Raw genomic sequence first — 20,382 nt, 5'->3', positions numbered from 1 at the left:
TGTTGATGATCATGATGTTGACCGGATACCTGAACTCGATATCTACCCACGGAGATTGTTGCCGTTTTACTAGAAAATAGGAAGACTCCACTCGTACACTCAGCCCTAACCCCGCCACTCACCTTGCCTAGAGCCCTACCGATACCCATTACACTACCGCTACCCATACCCATAACCCTACCACAACACTACACTATAACTACCTCTAACCACAACACTTCCCCGAACACTAACCCTACCACTAACATCACTAACTACCCCTTACACTACCCATACCTCTAACACTACCCATACCACTACCCATACCTCTACACTACCCATACCCCTAACACTACCTATACCCCTACTACTACCCATACCTCTAACACTACCCATACCTCTAACACTACCCATACCTCTAACACTACCTATACCCCTACTACTACCCATACCTCTAACACTACCCATACCTCTAACACTACCCATACTCCTAACACTACCCATACCCCTAACACTACATATACCCCTACTGCTACCCATACCTCTAACACTACCCATACCTCTAACACTACCCATACCCCTAACACTACCCATACCACTACCCATACCTCTAACACTACCCATACCTCTAACACTACCCATACCCCTAACACTACCCATACCCCTAACACTACCCATACCCCTACCACTACCCATACCTCTAACACTACCCATACCTCTAACACTACCCATACCCCTAACACTACCCATACCCCTAACACTACACATACCCCTACCACTACCCATACCTCTAACACTACCCATACCCCTAACACTACCCATACCCCTAACACTACCCATACCCCTAACACTACCCATACCCCTAACACTACCCATACCCCTAACACTACCCATACCCCTAACACTACCCATACCTCTAACACTACCCATACCTCTAACACGACCCATACCTCTAACACTAACCCCTAACACTACGTGGCACAGGTGACCTTCAATGCACCTGCCCGCATTCCCACGCCCCCCCCCGCCCCTGTCTCCCCCCCCCCTCTCTTCCCCCTCGCTCTCCCAACCTCTCCTCCACCCAGGAACTCTATCCACTCTGCTACTCCCCCCACCTCCCTAATCACATTTCTCCTCCCCCTCTACTCACTTATAAGCACAATAACTACGCCCCCACCTTCTCTCTCTGCCCCCCTCCCTCACCTCATGTCTCCACCTCTCCTCTCCCTCCACTCCCCCTCACCGCTGCCCCCCTCTCTCTTTTAGACTCTCGCCTCCATCTCACGCTCCTCTCTCTCTCCTTCTGTCTCTCCGTGTCTCTACCATTCTCTTCTCTCGCCAACTCACGTGTCTCCCCCTTGTCTCTCCACGTGTCTCCCCCCTTGTCTCTCCACGTGTCTCCCCCCTTGTTTCTCCACGTGTCTCCTGTCTCCCTCGTATTTCCACGTGTCCCCTAGTACCTACCCCCCGTGTGTCTTCTCTGTCTCCACGTGTCTCCTCCGCCTCTTGGTGTCTCTCCGCGCGTCTCCGCTCCGGGCTTTTCCAGTCCCCCCCCCCCCCCCCCCCCCATTGCGCGTCCATCCTCTCGTCGCCCTCGTCAGTCCGAGTCACCCTCTCGTCGCCTCTCCTCATCACCTCATCTCCTCACTCCCTCCCCCCCCACCCCCACCTCTTCACCACCTCCTCACCACCATGTCTCTGAACGTGTGCCTGGGCTCCCTGCTCGTGGTCGTGGCGTCCTGCGCGCTGCTGCTGCGCGCACTGTCGCTCCTGTGCCGCCTCTGCTCCCCGTCATCACCCTCCTCATCTCCCTCCTCCTCATCCTCCTCGTCGTCGTCGTTGCCCCGCTGGGCACTGCTGGCGACGCGCGAGTCGCTGGTGGCCGCCCAGTGGGCCGCGTGCGCCCTGGAGGTGCGCGCCCTGGCGGGCCCTGCGGAGGGCAGCGGGGCCCGCGGGGTGCGGGCCGCTCTCGAGATCGCCGCGGGGGCCGCGGGGGCCCTGGCAGTGGCGCACGGGGGCTCGCACCCCCTCACCCAGGTGAGCGGAGGAGAGGGGAAAGGTGGGGAGGGGAGGGGAAAGGTGGGGAGGGGAGGGGAGCGGTGGGGAGGGGAGAGGTGGGGAGGGGAGAGGTGGGGAGGGGAGGGGAGAGGTGGGGAGGGGAGAGGTGGGGAGGGGAGGGGAGAGGTGGGGAGGGGAGAGGTGGGGAGGGAAGAGGTGGGGAGGGGAGAGGTGGGGAGGGGAGGTGAGGTGAGCGGAGGGGAGGGGAGAGGTGGGGAGGGGAGAGGTGGGGAGGGGAGGGGAGAGGTGGGGAGGTGAGGGGAGAGGTGGGGAGGGGAGAGGTGGGGAGGGGAGGTGAGGGGAGAGGTGAGGGGAGAGGTGGGGAGGGGAGGAGAAAGAGAGTTGAGGGGGAGGTGAAGGAAAATTGGTGGGGGGGAATGAAAGGAAGGGTGGAAGTTGAGGGGAAGGAGGTGACGGGAGAGGTGGGAGAGGAGTTGAGGAATGTCACGCGTGGAGGAGCTGTAGCCGAGGATAGACATTTAACGTGGGTTGGAATTTGCTCCGATTACTGCAACATGATGTCGTGTGCATCCCCTGCGCGTGAGGCCAGCCAACCGATGTCTCATCTGTACTGTGTGCATGTTGAACTTCTTTCGTACCGTACGTTGCCTAACCGCGCTACTCGGAGGTGTTTTGGAAGGACCACAAACTATAAAAACAAAAACTGTTCTAAAGAAATTCGTTTTCGATGATGATGATGAGGATGATTTGAAAGTGCACATCTCCCAGTGGCGTTCAAACATCCGAAGGAAGATGATACACCGGTTTTCAAACACAACACATCTTAGAATCACCTCAACTCGCAACACCCGGCCATTCTGTTCACCGTGGTAGTTGTATGAGTTGTAACGAAGACCCCCTCCGCTCGTGGGTGTTCTGCTTTTGGCCTTGGACCGCGAGATGCAATAGCACAGCATATACAGGGTAGTCCCCGACTTACGACGGAGATGCGTTACGACGACCCCATCGTAAGTCGAAAATATCGTAAGTCGAAAATGGCCTTAGCCCTACCCCAGGAGTCTTAAAGAATGGTGATAATTTAGCAAAACAGAGCAATTTACAGTACCGTACTGTATAAACTGTATACCGTATGTATTTATTAATTACAATACTGTATTGCACGGTAAAATTTAAAGTAAAAAAACAAGGTAAATTCTTAGCCTACGTATATGAACTGCAATTTCATAGAAACAATCCTATCTGCTATATATATAAACTTTTAACATGCATTGAACGTACGTATCGTATCGTGGTAACCCTAAAATGAAATCGCTAAAGCTACATATATCATACATGCATTGAACGTATCGTAACGTATCATATTTTCTACTGTACTCACCAAGATTCTGTCCGTCGTCTGCATACTTGAACGATGTTAGGTTGTTGATGGCTACATTAACTTAGTTGTCGGAAGAGGAGGATGGCGATGATCAAGTTACAGTATCGTACCTCGTACGCTGCTGCGTTTGCCTGCCGCGCGAAATTAAAAATATTTAACAATTTTGTCATATCGCTACCGCCATCGTAAGATCGAAATATCGTAAGTCGGACCATCGTAAGTCGGGGACTACCTGTACTTATTGCCAATAATGGACTCATACTATTTTCCCATCACCAAGACGACCGCGCATCGGGCCAGATCAGTGTCGGATGATGTGCTCGTGAACGAGGAGGTTGAACTAAACTAAACAGTAAAAACCTTGGATTGCGACCATAATTCGTTCCGGAAACGTGTTTGTAATCCAAAGCACTCATATATCAAAGCACTGGTATATCAGTTGTGATCACGTGACGCTCGGCAGTACAAAGCGTATACGTTACTGCTCGTATTGCAAGACCCTCGCTCGTTTATCAAATTCATATTTATTTAAAATATTTGCTCGTCTTGCAAAACACTCGCAGACCAAGTTACTCGCAATCCAAGGTTTTACTGAATTTGTATTTTACCAGGTAATGCCCACTGAGCTATATAGCTCCTTTTCAGAAGCGACTAGGCCACAAATTATAGCTCAGTGAAGTGGTTTATCATGCGGAAATTTAGAGCAGCCAAACACTCTAAGCAGAATGTTTCTAAATGTGGAGGGAAAAACCGGAGGACCCGGATAAAAGTCCACGCGACCACGGGGAGAGTGAGAGACACGCGAACCACAAATATACAGCAGCAGCAGGAGTCAGGGTCGGGATCGAACCCACGACCTCATGTATACCAGGCGAGGTAGTTAACATTTCATAGCCACCGTGATGATGAGAGACACGCGAACTACAAATATACAGCAGCAGGCGTCGGGGTCGGGATCGAACCCACGGCCTCCTGCATACCGGGCAACTTGAGTAAACATCACTGCGCCACCGCTCCCCTCACTGCCCCCCCCCCCTTCCCCCCACCAGGGTCATCCAGTGGTGGCCCTGGTGTCCACCCTGGACGCATCCCTCCCGTGTCTCCACCTCGCGGTGCTGCTCGTGGCCCAGGCAGTGGGCGCCCTGGCTGGGCGACTCTGCGTGGAGCGCCTCTGGGCGACGCAGTTTTCCTTCCACCACGTCATCCGGCACATGTTGGCGCGCGCCGGCGAGTGCGTGGTGTCGCCGCCGCCGGCTGTGGTGGTGGTGCCAACCGCCACAACCACCGCAACCGCAGCCGACGGTGGCCACCAGGCGCTGATTGAAGCCATGCTCACAGAGGCGGCGCTGTCCGTGGTGCTAGCGCTGGTGGTGTTGAGGCTCGGGGTGCCCTCCTCCACCTCCTCGGCCAAGGCTGGTGGAGCATCCACCACCACTACCACCACCACCACCAGCAGCGGCGGCGACGTCGGCACAACCACAAGCACCACCAGCAGCAGCAGCAGCAGGAGAAGCGGCGGCAGCGGTAGGGTCGACGTGGGCCCCGTGTCCCGCACGCGCGCCCTGTTCATCGCGGCCTGCGTGGCCACGCTCAGCTGCATCGGTGAGTCTGGGCAGCGTCACCCGTTCGGCCGCCAAACTCCCCGTTCATCCGCCAAATCGACTCGTGTATGTCTTTGTGTTGAACTTCTTTGGCACCGTACATAGCCGACCGTGCTAATTGGAGGTGCGGGGGAAGGACACGGTTCGCGTGCCTGCGATTTGGATTGCCAGCTATGTTATCATATATATCTTTTTTAACCTCTGAGAATCTTCCATTTTACAAATCTGTTCATCCGCAAATTGATTTACCGTATATTCAAACTCGGATCTATCTGCAAAGCAGGAAGGAACCGTGTTCAACATATACAGCTGCGGCTCTGGGTGTGCTCTGTGCAGTCCATACGGGGTACAGCCGTTTGAATACGGGCAAAAAAACATGTTTTTGTCATATTTGTTTGTGTTTCTCCCTTGTGATGGGACTTTGTAAGATGAAAGTTGAGATTTATAAGGGGCACGGGGTGACCAATAAGGTCTGAGTTGGTCTGTAATAAGGTAGGGCACTGATAAGGGATTGACAGGTGTGGTAACATAAAGACTGATCAATGTGGTGTGGTGGTGTCGTGGTGTCGTGGTGGTGCGATGTTGTGGTCTTGCTGTGCGCTACGCAGTGGAGTCGACATCTCTGGGCGTCTTCAACCCCGCGGTGGCGCTGGCCCTGATGTGGGGCTGCTCCACTCCGTCCCCGTCCAGGCTGGGACTCGTCTACCTACTCGCACCTGTGCTAGGTATACTCAACCTGTGAGAGAGAGAGAGAGACAGCGATCGCCAACCCACGCCACTCGCACGACACCAGGCACACAAATATCCCCCTGCAATAAGCCTTACATGGATTTTTGGGGCAAGCGCTGTTATGTATGTCTATGACGGCACAGTAGGGGCGCACGCCTGGTGCATCTGCCAGTCATCTCAGTCAATCCACGGCACCTCGATCTGTTCCGTGACCTCCCGTTCGCGAGGCCTCGACACTTCACGTGGCCTCAAAGTGCACCTCGCCTGGCACAGGCGCCGTAGTGACGTCACCGTTATTTCGTGCCAATTGGCGGGGGTATTGGAATTGCGTGGCTGGAAGAGGGTTTTGCTGACATGGGACGCTACGGTGGTGAGATGTTAACGCTCTCGCCAGGTGTGCAGGAGGTTGTGGGATTTTCTCCGGGTCCTCCGGTTTTTCCCCCTCCACATTAAGAATCAACATCACGCGTTTCGAGTATTTGGCTGCTCTACATTTGGGGCCGTCCATAAATGACGTCACGCACCTGGGGGGGGGGTCAGACATTTGTGACGATGTGTGACGAGGGGGTTTGAGAAATGTGACGCCACATCAACACTCCTACAACATAAGAATGCAGCGCCACATTAAATACGCACTACAATGACAAGTTTAAATCGATTTGAAGCATGTTTTATTTTCAAAATGGAAATATGGTTTGGGGGGGGGCAGAGCTTTGTGACGTCATATTTAAGGGGGGGTCTGACTTTTTGTGACGCCGTGTGACGAGGGGGGGGGGTCAAAAATCGTCCAAAATCGCGTGACGTCATTTATGGACGGCCCCTTTCCACACAAGCCGCTTTGTTGAGCTGTCATTTGCGACCAGGTCGCTTCGGTAAAAAAAAAGAGCTACATCGCTCAGTGGGCCTTCACTGGTAAAATAAAGTCTTTTGGTTTTAATTCTAGATTTAAAGCTTTCGTGACTGCAAGGATCCATACTCTTTGGTTCTATTCGGTAAAGTCACGTAGGTAAAAAATAAAACTAAAATCACGAGGTTTCGGCCACAACACAAGCGGCCTTCATCAGGTGAAGGGACCAGGCTGTCTCGAGGACAGCGCTGGAGTGAAACACAGCCACGCTCAGACCGCGGACCTTTAAGCTGTGTGCGAGGAAACAAGGTGCCTTGACAAAGGAATTAGCATAAAAATTAACGGCGTCTTCCCCCCCCCCCAACCACCCGTGTCCCCCACCCCCCACGCAGGCGCGCTCCTCGCAGTGTTCCTCTACCGGGGCCGTGTCCCTCTGCTCTTCTCGCGCCAGCTGCTCTACCGCACCAAGCCGCGTCCCGGCCCTCCGCCCCGGCCAGCACAGCCCGCGGCGACGGCTGCATCGCAGCTCCGGGCCAGGGCACAGGGAGCAGGCAAGCAGGCGGCGACAGCAGCGGCGACGGCACCGGCGGCGACGCCAACGGGCAAAGCCGCGTCGCTCAACGCGGGCAAGCGGGGTAAAGCGCAGTGAGGCGGCGGAAACTACCTACCCACCACGAGGCACCGGGCACGCGACCCCACCCGCACCACGACTGCCAATCGAGGCCCAGGACCGACTACCGAGTTCTGTCCGCGATCCTGTGCGCTGCGGCGACGCAGCGATCCACCCACCGAGCGCGCCTGCACGCGATCCCATTCCGTCGCTCCGTCTCCTGCGGCAGACGGGCCCCCTCTTACGGGCACGTTCCCCTACCCTTGGCTGCCACTCGGGTCGCCAGCGTGAGAATCGGTGTCGGTCGACGGATCGCTACGACCATTATTGGCCAGAGGGGTAACCACGCAGGTGGGTAGAGTATAATGCTGCACGCGCTCGCTCTCTCTCTCTCTCTCATGCCCACACGCACGCATCCGCCACAGCTCGCGACACGACCTCTCGAGTGCGAATGTGAGAATTTATTACGAGGTCACAGTCCCCCCCCCCGCCCCCCCCCCCCCACAAATAAACGCCTCCGTGTCCTTGCTGCAGAGCAGCTCCTCCGTGCTTCCTGTGTGCGCCGAGTGCGAGCGGCACTGCGGCACTGCGGCACTGCATTAGCGCGACTGACTGTGTGCGAACGCGTTCGTGCCACAGTTGGGATTGCGAAGTGCGTGGTGCGCGTGTGCTTTGTCGAGTGTGCGTGTTTTGTGTGTGTGCGTGTGGAGTGTGCACGCGTGTGCGGTACGTGTGTGGCGTGTCTGCTGTGTGGTGTATCTGCGGTGTGTGCGCACACGTATAGTGCGTGTGTGCGGAGCGTGCGTCCCGTGTGTCTGCTGTGTGCGCACATGTGGTGCGCGTGTTGAGCGTGCGCGCATGTGTGTGGTGTGTCTGCGGTGTGTGCATGTGTGGCGAGCGTGTGTGGAGAGTGCTCGTGTGGTGCGTGCTCACGGTGTGGCATGTGGGACGTGTTACGCGAGTGGTATCTGTGCAGTGTATGCGGTGCGTGTGGTGTGTGTGGTGTGTGTGGTGTGTGGTGTGTGTGTGGTGTGTGCGGTGTGTGGTGTGTGCGGTGTGTGCGGTGTGTGTGGTGTGTGTGTGTGTGGTGTGTGTGGTGTGTGTGCGGTGTGTGTGTGTGGTGTGTGCGGTGTGTGTGGTGTGTGTGCGGTGTGTGTGTGCGGTGTGTGGTGTGTGCGGTGTGCGGTGTGTGTGGTGTGTGCGGTGTGTGGTGTGATGTGTGTGGTGTGTGTGTGGTGTGTGTGGTGTGTGTGCGGTGTGTGTGTGTGGTGTGTGCGGTGTGTGGTGTGTGCGGTGTTTGCGGTGTGTGTGCGGTGTGTGTGGTGTGTGTGGTGTGTGTACGGTGTGTGTGTGTGTACGGTGTGTGCGGTGTGTGTACGGTGTGTGCGGTGTGTGTGTGTGTGTGTATGCGGTGTGTATGCGGTGTGTGTGGTTTATGCGGTGTGTGTGTATGCGGTGTGTATGCGGTGTGTGTGGTTTATGCGGTGTGTGTGTATGCGGTGTGTATGCGGTGTGTGTGGTTTATGCGGTGTGTGCGCGCCTCCCGCGTTCTCAGAAGAACAGCCCCCGCATGCGCCGTCCCACACCCTGCCGGTCGTACAGGGTGTTGAACTTGTTCACGAAGAGGTTTCCTGTGTTGCAGCTGCGGGTCACGGCTCCAAGGTACGCCATGAGTGCCACGTCGTTGCATTGCTGCTCACGCAGAGACAGAGAAACCCCATGGAGCCTATACACACCGTCGGGGCAAGTGCTGTTAGCGAGAAACTAATTAAGACCGGTGCGCCGCGCTATGAACAACATCTGGTGGTGGTACAATGGTCGTGATGGTGTTAACTACCTCGCCAGGTACACAAGAGGTCGTGGATTTGATCCCGACCCTGACGCCTATATATTTGGAGTTTTCACGTCTCTCTCCCTCTCCCCGTGGTGAAGTGGATTTTTCTCCGGGTCCTCCAGTTTTCCCCTCCACATTTTGAATCACAGTGCGTTCCCGAGTATTTCGCTGCTGCTATTAATTCGCGTGTGACGATAAGCCACTTCGTTGGGCTGTCATTTGCGACAGTCAGATCGCTTCTGAAAAACAGCTAAATAACGCGGTGAGCCATACCTGGTAAAATAACGAGTTGAGTCTACAGTTTTTGTATCAGGGACTGCGGATTCAACTCCTCAAGGTCGTCTTCCGGGGCGTATCCCCGGACGGCGGGCCGGCCGTGGCGAAACCAGCGTTGTGGCTGGAGGGGTTCCAACACAGGAACGGTTCTGCCCGTTCGCGATGGCGCGGCCGACGAAGACGCAATTGTGCGAAGACGACTTACGTCGAAGAAGTCCTCCTGGAAGGAGGTGGTGCTGATGACGGGCAGGCGGTGGCACAGGCTGTTTGCATCGCGCAGAATCTCGTGTACTACTGGGAGCTCACCTGCGTGGGCAGACACACGGACACACGGACACGTGCACGCAAACAACACAACACAAAGGTTCCACGGTATGGCCGTGAACAGATGTATGGGACAGGCGTTGCTAGCGAGCAGCTACGAACACCGGCCAATGTGTCCGTGTGTGTGTATTTACGTATGGGGGGGGCGGCGAGTGTAGCAGTTGGCGCCCTGTGCTACCAACCCGGTGAGCCGAATTCGATTCCCGCTCACGGCCACCGATGCCACCAGGGAGACAAAGGCGGTCGGGCGTGGTGCTGGCCACTCACCCCCTCGTGTGAATTTATACACACGAGGAGGTGTCAGGGCAGAACTTGCCCTAACAGTCTGTTAAAGGCGATTTGGGGGGGGGGGGATATTTGTCGTTGTGATTTTTACGTCAGCCATCTTAATTAACCCATAACGCCTGGCTGCTCTGTCTGGTGACCTGATCATTGAGCCTTTCTCACTTCACGTGACAGCATCAGCGTGCATCTAGCCTGGCACGAGTGCCGCGGGTGACGTCACGACCACTTAGTGGGGAATGTTGTTGTTGTTGTGTGTGCGCGCACGCACGAGTACCGGCTTGAATGGCGCGCATGTGCTGGAGGATGACTCTGACTCGGTTGTGCAGCATCTTGATGGCGCTGTGCTGTGCCAGCAGGTGCTCAGCCACTACCGCGCAAACCACAACAACCACAGCAACGACAACTACAACCACCACCACTGTGCACCGCAGAAGCTGACAGACATTCAACAATAAATTAATCTCCCTACCAGCAATTATATAGACTCTGTGTGGGTTTAGCGTGTAGGTGAGTATGTGAGTGAGTGAGTAAGTGAGGTAAGTAGGTGAGTGAGTGTGTGAATGAGTGAATGAGCGGGTGATTGAGCTCGTGAGCGGTTTTGACTTGTGTGTGGTGAGTGAGCGAGTGAGGAGCTAGCTTGCGGGTAAGCGGGTGGGCTAGTGGGCAAGTGATTGATGAGCATGTGGGTGAGTGAGTGATGAGTATGAGGGTGAGTGATGAGTGCGGGTGAGCGAGTGGGTTAGTGGGCTAGTGGGCAAGTGAGTGATGAGCGTGCGGGTGAGTGAGTGATGAGTGTGCGGGTGAGTGAGTGATAGCGTGCGGGTGAGTGAGTGATGAGTGTGCGGGTGAGTGAGTGATAGCGTGCGGGTGAGTGAGTGATGAGCGTGCGGGTGAGTGAGTGATGAGCGTGCGGGTGAGTGAGTGATGAGTGTGCGGGTGAGTGAGTGATAGCGTGCGGGTGAGTGAGTGATGAGCGTGCGGGTGAGTGAGTGATGAGTGTGCGGGTGAGTGAGTGATGAGCGTGCTGGTGAGTGATGAGTGTGCGGGTGAGTGAGTGATGAGTGTGCGGGTGAGTGAGTGATGAGCGTGCGGGTGAGTGAGTGATGAGCGTGCGGGTGAGTGAGTGATGAGTGTGCGGGTGAGTGACTGATGAGCGTGCAGGTGAGTGAGTGATGAGTGTGCGGGTGAGTGAGTGATGAGTGTGCGGGTGAGTGAGTGATGAGTGTGCGGGTGAGTGAGTGATGAGTGTGCGGGTGAGTGAGTGATGAGTGTGCGGGTGAGTGAGTGAGTGATGAGTGTGCGGGTGAGTGAGTGATGAGTGTGCGGGTGAGTGACTGATGAGTGTGCGGGTGAGTGAGTGATGAGCGTGCGGGTGAGTGAGTGATGAGTGTGCGGGTGAGTGATTGATGAGTGTGCGGGTGAGTGAGTGATGAGTGTGCGGGTGAGTGACTGATGAGTGTGCGGGTGAGTGAGTGATGAGTGTGCGGGTGAGTGAGTGATAGCGTGCGGGTGAGTGAGTGATGAGTGTGAGTGAGTGAGTGATGAGCGTGCGGGTGAGTGAGTGATGAGTGTGCGGGTGAGTGAGTGATGAGTGTGCGGGTGAGTGAGTGATAGCGTGCGGGTGAGTGAGTGATGAGTGTGAGTGAGTGATGAGTGTGCGGGTGAGTGAGTGATGAGCGTGCGAGTGAGTGAGTGATGAGTGTGCGGGTGAGTGAGTGATGAGCGTGAGGGTGAGTGAGTGATGAGCATGCGGGTGAGTGAGTGATGAGTGTGAGGGTGAGTGAGTGAGTGATGAGTGTGCGGGTGAGTGAGTGATGAGTGTGCGGGTGAGTGAGTGATGAGCGTGCGGGTGAGTGAGTGATGAGTGTGCGGGTGAGTGAGTGATGAGTGTACGGGTGAGTGAGTGATGAGCGTGCGGGTGAGTGAGTGATGAGTGTGCGGGTGAGTGAGTGAGTGATGAGTGTGCGGGTGAGTGAGTGATGAGTGTGCGGGTGAGTGAGTGATGAGTGTGAGGGTGAGTGAGTGATGAGCGTGCGGGTGAATGAGCGAGTGAAGAATGTGATGGTGAGTGAGAGAGTAACGAGTGTGAGTGATGATGAGCGTGTGGGTGAATGAGCGAGTGAAGAATGTGATGGTGAGTGAGAGAGTAACGAGCGTGAGTGAGTGATGAGCGTGCGGGTGAATGAGCGAGTGAAGAATGTGATGGTGCGTGAGAGAGTAACGAGTGTGAGTGATGATGAGCGTGCGTGCGGGCGGGCGGGCGAGCAAGTAGGCTGGCAAGCGGGCGAGCGGAGCGTGCGGTACCCGTGGAGCCGTCCCCCGAGTCGGTGCTGCTCATGCGCGCGACGTGGTCGACCCCGATCCTCTCGGCCTCCTCGGTGGCGAGTGTGTACGGCAGCTCCACCAGCAGCATCGTCGCCTGGTCCGCATGACGTGCAGCACGATGACGAGGAACGTCACGATACGCAGGCGATGAAACACACGCACACCGCATGGTTTGCGCAGGGAGAATAATTAGATACGCGACACATGCACATGACGATTACGTATAAGGAACGTGGTGTGACGTACACACACAATATGTGTGTGTGTGGTGTTGTGTCTGTGCGCAGGGTGTGCGTGATGCGTGGTGTCTGTGTTTGATGTCTGTGTGATGTGTGGTGTCTGTGTGGTGTGTTGTACAAGGTGTGTGTGGTGTCTGTGTGGTGTCTGTGCAATGTGCAGTGTCTGTGTGCAGGGTATGTGCAAAGTGTGTGTGATGTGTGGTGTCTATGTGTGGTGTCTGTTCAATGTGCAGTGTCTGTGTGCGGTGTTTGCGTGCGGTGTCTGTCTGCGGTGTCCGCGTGCGGTGTCCGCGTGCGGTGTCTGCGTGCGGTGTCTGCGTGCGGTGTCTATTTGTGGTGTCCGTGTGCAGGGTGCGTTCAAGGTGTGCTGCGTGCACGTCTCTCTCACCTCTCCATTCACGAGGTCAATCACCGACTCATAGACACTGACCGGCAACTGTGGCATTAAGACAGACACACGCACGCGCGCGTAAGCACATAGACACACAACAACAATGGCCACCATTCGCCACCAAGCAGCAGTGACGCCACCACGCCGCTTGTGCCAGGCTCGGTGAACTTTGAGGCCATGTGAAGTGTGGAAGGTTCACCGCTGGCAGGAAGTTGGCAAGAGGTCACGAGATGTTAACTGCCTCGCCTAGTGTGCAGGAGGTCATGGGTTCGATCCCGACAGTGATGCCTGCCGTATTTTTGGAGTTTCCATGTTTTCCCCGTGGACGTGTAGATTTTTCTCCGGGTCGTCTGGTTTTTTCCTCCACATTTATCAAAACATGTGCTTAGAGTATTTGGCTGTTATAAATGTCCACGTGATAAGCCACTTCGTTGAGCTGTCAATTGCGGCCAGGTCCCTTCTGAAAAAGAGCTGTATAGCTCAGTGGGCCTTACCTGGTATAATAAACTATTTTTATTTTATTAGGTAAGACCCAACTAAGCTATGAAGCTCTTTTTCAGAAGCGACCTGGCCACAATTGGTAACTCAACGAAGTGGCTTATCACATGGAAATGCATAGCAGCCAAGGGGGGGGGGGGGGGGGGGATGGGGGTTCGTCAACCAAAATAACAAGAGGAGCCATTTTTCGTTCTTCAGAATTTCGGTAAAAAACAAATCAACGTGTCAAGAGCCGCAACAATGCAATGATGTGAATACGAGACGGTGGTCCTTCGTAAATAACATCACGGGGCAGAAACCCCTAAAGAGAGCCGCCGCATGTGGCTCTGGAGCTGCAGACCCCTGCCTGCTCTAAACCCAGGTGCCATGGGCTGACTAAAAAAAACGTAACCTCTCTTTATGAATTAACGAGACGACTGGCAGATGCACCACCTGTGCTGCCCACCGTGTCAACTCGCCGTGTGTGTGTTCGTGTCTTTGCCTTGTCCCCGTTGTGCGAGACTCCCCGGTTGTCGTTTGCGTGTCCCTGTACGCGGGGAGCGGCGGCGAAGCGGGTTCGCGCACGGCGTGACGAACCTGCGACGACCCGAGTTCGATTCCCGCTCGCGGCCAACGTCGGTGACGATTATCCTAACTGGTTCTGGACCTCTCCCCGGTCGACTCAGCTCAGTCTCAACTGAGAACTGAGTACATCATATGCGGAGGGGAAGTACAAACGCACATCGGCCGTATGCACGCTGATTGTTTTTAGGGGCATTAATATGTAAGTATGTTTACTTCTTTCGCGCCGTACGTAGCCTTATCACCCTCTCCCTGTCGTGATGCCTCCAGTTTACGGCGGCCACAGACCACCTTCCCCATAATGCTCCCCCCGCCCCCCCTCCTATTAAATGGTTCAGCTGCGTTAGGATTGTATCACGCGAACAATATCGTTGTTGCGGCGTGTAAACATCAGTACAGGGAGACAAAGGTGGGGCAGGCGTGGTGCCCTACCCCCTCGTGTGCCGTGTTGGCCTTCGTAGCTGCTCACGAACAGCATCACAGGCTGTTAAGGCTATATAGGGTATCTTAGCCTCTGTGTGCACGTATATACCTGTGTGTGTATGCGAGTGCGTTTATGTACATCTGTGCACGTGTGTGTGCGCATCTGTACTCACGTCCGTGTGTTTGGTTTGAGGGTTGAGCTTCAGGAATATCGGGCTTTCGTTTATTTCACAAATCTGTGCACAAAGACAACACAAAGTGTTTGGGTGGTTGGGGATTATAGTTAGAGCATACACACATACATACAAGATAGACAGGACAAACGAGAGGGAGAGTACAAGGGACACCTGAAATTTATATTCGACACTGTGTGACTATTTGTGGATATAGATGTAATGGGTGAGTGAGTGGGTGAATGAGTGGGTGAATGAGTGGATGAGTGGGTGGATGAGTGGGTGAGTGGATGAGTGGGCGAGTAGGTGAGTAAGTGGATGAGTGAGTGGGTGAGTGGATGAGTGGGCGAGTGTGTGAGTGGAGGGTGAGTGGGCCCCACGTGCCTGCTTGTGGATGTAATGGGTGAGTAGGTGAGTAAGTGGATGAGTGAGTGGGTGAGTGTGTAGGATGTAGTTGAGTGGGTGAGTGAGTGAGTGAGTGGGTGGGTGAGTGAGTGGGTGAGTGGGCCCCACGTGCCTGCTTGTGGATGTAATGGGCGAGTAGGTGAGTAAGTGGATGAGTGAGTGGGTGAGTGTGTAGGATGTAGTTGAGTGGGTGAGTGAGTGGGTGAGTGGGTGGGTGAGTGAGTGGGTGAGTGGAGTTGTTAGTGGGCCCCATGCACCTGCTTGTGGATGTAAATGTCGGAGGGGTTGGGTGTCTCCCCCGTCGTGTACCAGCCCAAGAAGTCCAGGTCCTTGAACACCTGCTTGACTTCACAAAGAGCCACGCACGCGGCACTCATTACACACTCTCACTACGACTGTATACATGGGTGTGTGTGCTAGGGGAGAGGTGGCGCAGTGGTTGGCACACTGTGCTATGACATAAGGGAACCGAGTGCCATTCATGGCCATGGCTAATATCAGTGGTGATAATCTGAACTGGCCTTGGGCCTCGATTCAGCCTCAAATGAGTACCTGGTGCGGTGTGTAAACATCGCCACTGGGTAGACGAAAGCGTCAGGGCGTCGTGTTGGCCACCCACCCCCTTGTGTGCGGTGCCGGCCTTCATAGGTGCTTGCTAACAGCACTTGCCCCTACAGTCTGTTAAGACTATAGGGTGATAATTTGGGTGTGGTGTACATATACGTGTGTGTGTGTGTCTGTATACATATGTATATGTCTGTATACATATGTGTGTGTCCGTATACGTGTTTGTCTGTATACGTGTGTGTGTGTGTGTGAGTCCGTATACGTGTATGTGTGTGAGTCCGTATACATGTGTGTGTGTCCGTATACGTGTGCGTCTGCATACATGTAGCTTTATGTTCGTATATGTGGGTGTGTCTGTATACATATGGGTGTGCGTCAGTTTTCAGTTTCAGTTTCATTTATTTGGTATAGCCCAGTGAGCCATTCGGCTCTTGAATCAGGTGCAACCGCAACAAACAAAAACAGGAACAGGAAAACATCTTAAAGTGACTACGCACAAACAGAAAGATCCAGGAAAAAACAGCAAATCCAGGAAAAAACAGTGTCAGCATATGTGTGCGTGACCGTATACATACGGTTGTGTCAGTATGTGTGCGTGTCCGTATACGTGTGTGATGCCCTACACTGTTCCTCCTTGGTGTAGTAGTACTCCTTGTCGATGTCCGTGCGTCCATCCGTCTCGGTGAAGAGGAGCTCGAACGAGTTCATGACCTCGATGTTTCTCCCCTCCTGCTTCCCGATCAGCGCTCCCACGACTGAGCCCGCGCAACAAAGCACAACGGATCACCCTCGTGCGCGTGGACTCCGTAACGCTCGCCAATGCACGGCTTTGATCCCGGAAACCACTCAATCGTGGGTAGCGATCGTTACGTCTCAAGCAGCGCGGGATGACGTCACGCAGCGCACGATATCATCGCTATGAAAGATGACGTCACACTGATCCGTATATGCTTTTGGGGTGAGGCCACGTGGTAGCTATGCACAAAAAGTCTTGTCATTAACCCTCCACCACCCTAAAAGATTGTCTCGTTTACACATACAGTAAAACCTTGGATTGCGAGCATAATTCGTTCCGGAAACGTGTTTGTAATCCAAAGTACTCGTATATCAAAGCACAACGTATATCAGTTGTGTGATCACGTGACGCTCGGCAGACAAAGCGTATACGTTGCTACTCGTATTGCAAGACCCTCGCTCGTTTATCAAATTAATATTTATTTAAAATTTTTGCTCGTCTTGCAAAACACTCGCAGACCAAGTTACTCGCAATCCAAGGTTTTACTGTATATTGGCCAATGTGGCGATCGAATTATTACGAATGAAGCGGCTCCTCCACACTGGTGGTGGTGGTAGCGCTGTTGGCTTAAGACTTTTCCTGACTGAATCCAACATCAACACACGGTGACGTTTCACCGAAACTGCTTGGAGCTTCATCATGTACGGTAGCAAGCTCGAAAATCGAGTGGCCTCGCACGTAATTCAAGTTTCAGTTATTAGGTATAGCCCTGTGAGCCATGCGGCTCTTAAGTCGGGTGCACCCGCAACAAAAAAAATATGAAAACAGAACATCCCAAAGCGACGACGCGCAACGAAGAAGGAAAAGACGAAATTATTAAGAGGGAGAGATCATCAGGAAGGAGGGATGAAGGAAATATAGGATTAGAAGGAAGATCATGAAGTTGATGTGCAAAACTAAACTTGTTTTTATTTTAAGAGGTAAGGCCCACTGAGCTATGTAGCTATTTTTCAGAAGCGACCTGGCCACAAATGATAGCTCAACGAATTGGCTTATCACGTGGAAATGTTCTCGTGGCCAAATACTCTAAAACGCGTGATGTTGATTCTAAATGTGGAGGGAAAAACCGCGGGACCTGGACAAAAAGCCACGCGATCACGCGGAGAACATGCCAACTCCAAATATACAGTCATCAGGGTCAGCATTAAACCCACGACCTCCTGTATATCTCAGGCGAGGTAGTTAACATCTCGCCGCCGGGGCGCGGGTACGAGGAGGAAGATTCGGATTTTAAGGTTAACAAGATTAAGAATATCGAGGATCAAAAATGATGAGGTTAAGCATAAAGAGGAGGGTGAGGAGCAGGATGATGAAGCGGAGCAGGAGGAGGCACCTTGCATAGGCCGCCCCTCCTGGGCTCGTAGTCGGGTCCAGTGCTCGGAGATGTTGAGGATGACGAGGGGGTGGAGCGACACGGAGACGCTGCCCGTAACCGCAGCAACTGCCATCACGCTCACCCCTGCAACCATCACCAACATCACCGCCGACATCATCTTCAACATCAACAACGCCGACATCACAACATTCGCATCGCCGACAGCACCATCTGCACACTGCCGCAATCAGCGTTACCACCCTGACATCACAATCACTCCATGGTGCTACCAAGTGTACCATCACCACCAACAACAACATCACCAACACAACTCTGGCAAATCAGGGTTTGCACACTCACAACCTTCACCAGCATAAGCATTAACATCAGCACCATCAACATGATCAGCACATCACCAAGAGCACTACTATAACCACAATCAGCACAACCACCAACATCACCACCCACAACACTGCCATAACGACCATCACCACCAACAGTACAACCATGCCCACTACCAGCATCACTACTCCAACCACAATCAGCATTGCCAACATCACCACCCACAGCATTACCATAACCACCACCACCACCACATAAAGTACTACCATAACCACTACCAACATCACTGATATAACCGCCATTCACAGCACTACCACAACCACCACTACCATAACCACGACCAGTACGACCATAACCACCACCATCCACAGCACTACCACAACCACCACCAGTACAACCACCACCAGTACTACCACAACCACCACCAGTACTACCACAACCACCACCATCCACAGCACTACCACAACCACCACCAGCACTACCACAACCACCAACATCACTGCTATAAACACCACAACCACCACCGCCACCGCGCGGACGTTCAACCCCTATTTGAGTGAACAAAACTTCGTCACAAATCACTCCACGGTGGCGGGGCCTCTTCCTCCTCCTCCCCCGTCGGTGTAAACAACCAACAACAACAGCCCCGCCGCTCGCCGCGAAGTGACTGTGACGTCACCACTGGCGCCTGTGCCAGGCTGGGTGCACCTTTGAGGCCACACCGGGGGAAGCGTCGGGGGCTCGCTCGCCGGCGGGTTGGTGACGAGACAGACGCAGCCATGGGTTGACCGAGCCAGTTGACAGAGTGAGATGACCGAGCGAGTTGACCGAGCGAGATGACCGAGTGGGTTGACGGAGTGAGATGACGGAGTGAGATGACCGAGTGAGTTGACCGAGCGAGTTGACGGAGTGAGATGACCGAGTGAGATGATGGAGTGAGATGACGGCGCGAGTTGACCGAGTGAGATGACCAAGGGAGATGACAGAGCGAGATAACCGAGTGAGATGACGGAGTGAGTTGACGGAGTGAGTTGACCGAGCGGGTTGACCGAGTGAGATGACCGAGCGAGATGACCGAGCGAGATGACCGAGTGGGTTGACTGAGTGAGATGACCGAGCGAGTTGACTTAGTGAGTTGCCGGAGCGAGTTGACCGAGTGAGATGACCGAGTGAGATGACCGAGCGAGTTGACCGAGCGGGTTGACCGAGCGAGATGACCGAGTGAGATGACGGAGTGAGATGACCGAGCGGGTTGATGGAGTGAGATGACGGAGCGAGTTGACCGAGCGAGTTGACCGAGCGGGTTGACCGAGCGGGTTGACGGAGTGAGTTGACCGAGTGAGATGACCGAGCGAGTTGACCCGCGGATTCACCGGCCGCGATAAACACGCCAGCATCGAGCACAAGCGCGGCTCGGACATCGCCCGCCTCTCATTGAGCCTCTCCCGCCTGTGCCCGGTGTGCTTGTGGTGGCTATTGTTGTTCTCTGGTTGTTGTTGTTTGTTGTTGTTGTTACCCGGGGTGCCAGTGTCGACTTCCATGCTGACCGGAGCCGCCATCGCTGCTGCTGCCGCCGCCGCTGCCATCGTTGGCCTCGCGTGTCTCGGGATTGGGAGCCTTCACATTCGCCACGGATGACTATTCCGACGGGTACTTCTAAATCTTTACAACTTCATCACGTCTCTTTTTTTATTATTTAAAAGTAAGGTTCTTATTTAAAACAGAAGTTACTGCGCAAAGGAACAAACTAAATCGTGTGGGGGTTAATTAATTGTGGGGGGGGGGGGGGGGGGTCACAAGACATCTGGAACATCACCATCCTGTATTGGACTCACTCCAGGTGCAGGGCCATTGCCCGAAATGTCGCCTAATATATATTGTTTTACTTTTAAGGAGGCCACACGCATTGTTGTTGTTGCTATTGTTATTGACGAACGTGTTGAGGTTTTTTTGTGTTTGTTTTGTGCGCACCATCACCAAAATGTTACCGTATAAATTGTATTACCGTTAACATTATTCTCCAGAAAAAAAATTAAGCGAGCTTTGTTGTCTGCTTACACGCATAATATATTTCATAACATGAATCGATAAACGCATCGATCTTAAAAATTAGGGGGGCAAGCGTGCGAATCTGTCAAACGCGGAAAGCGGTAATGCGTTTACGCAGCGAGGCGATTGCATTTGGTAGCATCGATAAACGCACTGGGAGAGCTTTTGTAATTGCCACCGCTGACAAGTATAGGATTCGTGAGTTTGTGAAACTACTGCTGTTTGTTCGAATCCAAGATAATGCTGTTTGTGATCGCCTTTACCCAACCCTCATCTTCATAATCGTCTCTCGTTGGTCGTTCAAATGAGTACCACCTACCGCGGGCTGCTTAACGCAATTGCATTACGCGTCAACCCCGTATAGAGCACATGGGAATTTGAGTTTTCGGGCCCACAAATATGGGCAACACAAATGT

At 53.9% G+C, this 20,382-nt stretch overlaps 2 protein-coding genes across 2 annotated transcripts; one reads left to right on the top strand and one right to left on the bottom strand.

Annotated features, from left to right (window-relative positions):
- Positions 1–1,177: 1,177 nt before the first annotated feature.
- Positions 1,178–7,696, top strand: LOC116944331 (uncharacterized). Its single transcript, XM_076068473.1, has 4 exons — positions 1,178–2,016; positions 4,426–4,978; positions 5,586–5,702; positions 6,946–7,696. Exons 1-4 carry the CDS (start codon positions 1,672–1,674, stop codon positions 7,200–7,202), a joined length of 1,272 nt encoding a protein of 423 aa, XP_075924588.1. The 5' UTR covers positions 1,178–1,671; the 3' UTR covers positions 7,203–7,696.
- An 814-nt stretch (positions 7,697–8,510) lies between these two features.
- COPS6 (COP9 signalosome subunit 6) lies at positions 8,511–19,644 on the bottom strand. Its single transcript, XM_076068474.1, has 10 exons — positions 19,434–19,644; positions 17,594–17,719; positions 16,088–16,219; positions 15,155–15,243; positions 14,493–14,555; positions 12,835–12,882; positions 12,187–12,301; positions 10,157–10,249; positions 9,479–9,579; positions 8,511–8,855 (listed from the first exon to the last, which is right to left on the bottom strand). Exons 1-10 carry the CDS (start codon positions 19,501–19,503, stop codon positions 8,715–8,717), a joined length of 978 nt encoding a protein of 325 aa, XP_075924589.1. The 5' UTR covers positions 19,504–19,644; the 3' UTR covers positions 8,511–8,714.
- Positions 19,645–20,382: the final 738 nt, after the last annotated feature.

Source organism: Petromyzon marinus, chromosome 21, assembly GCF_048934315.1.
Source record: "Petromyzon marinus isolate PM22_M1 ecotype Great Lakes invasive population chromosome 21, UKy_Petmar_22M1.pri1.0, whole genome shotgun sequence".
Classification (NCBI taxonomy): Eukaryota; Metazoa; Chordata; class Hyperoartia; order Petromyzontiformes; family Petromyzontidae; genus Petromyzon; species Petromyzon marinus.
Note: the sequence above shows the minus strand (reverse complement) of the source record. Positions and strands in the feature narration are given on the sequence as shown.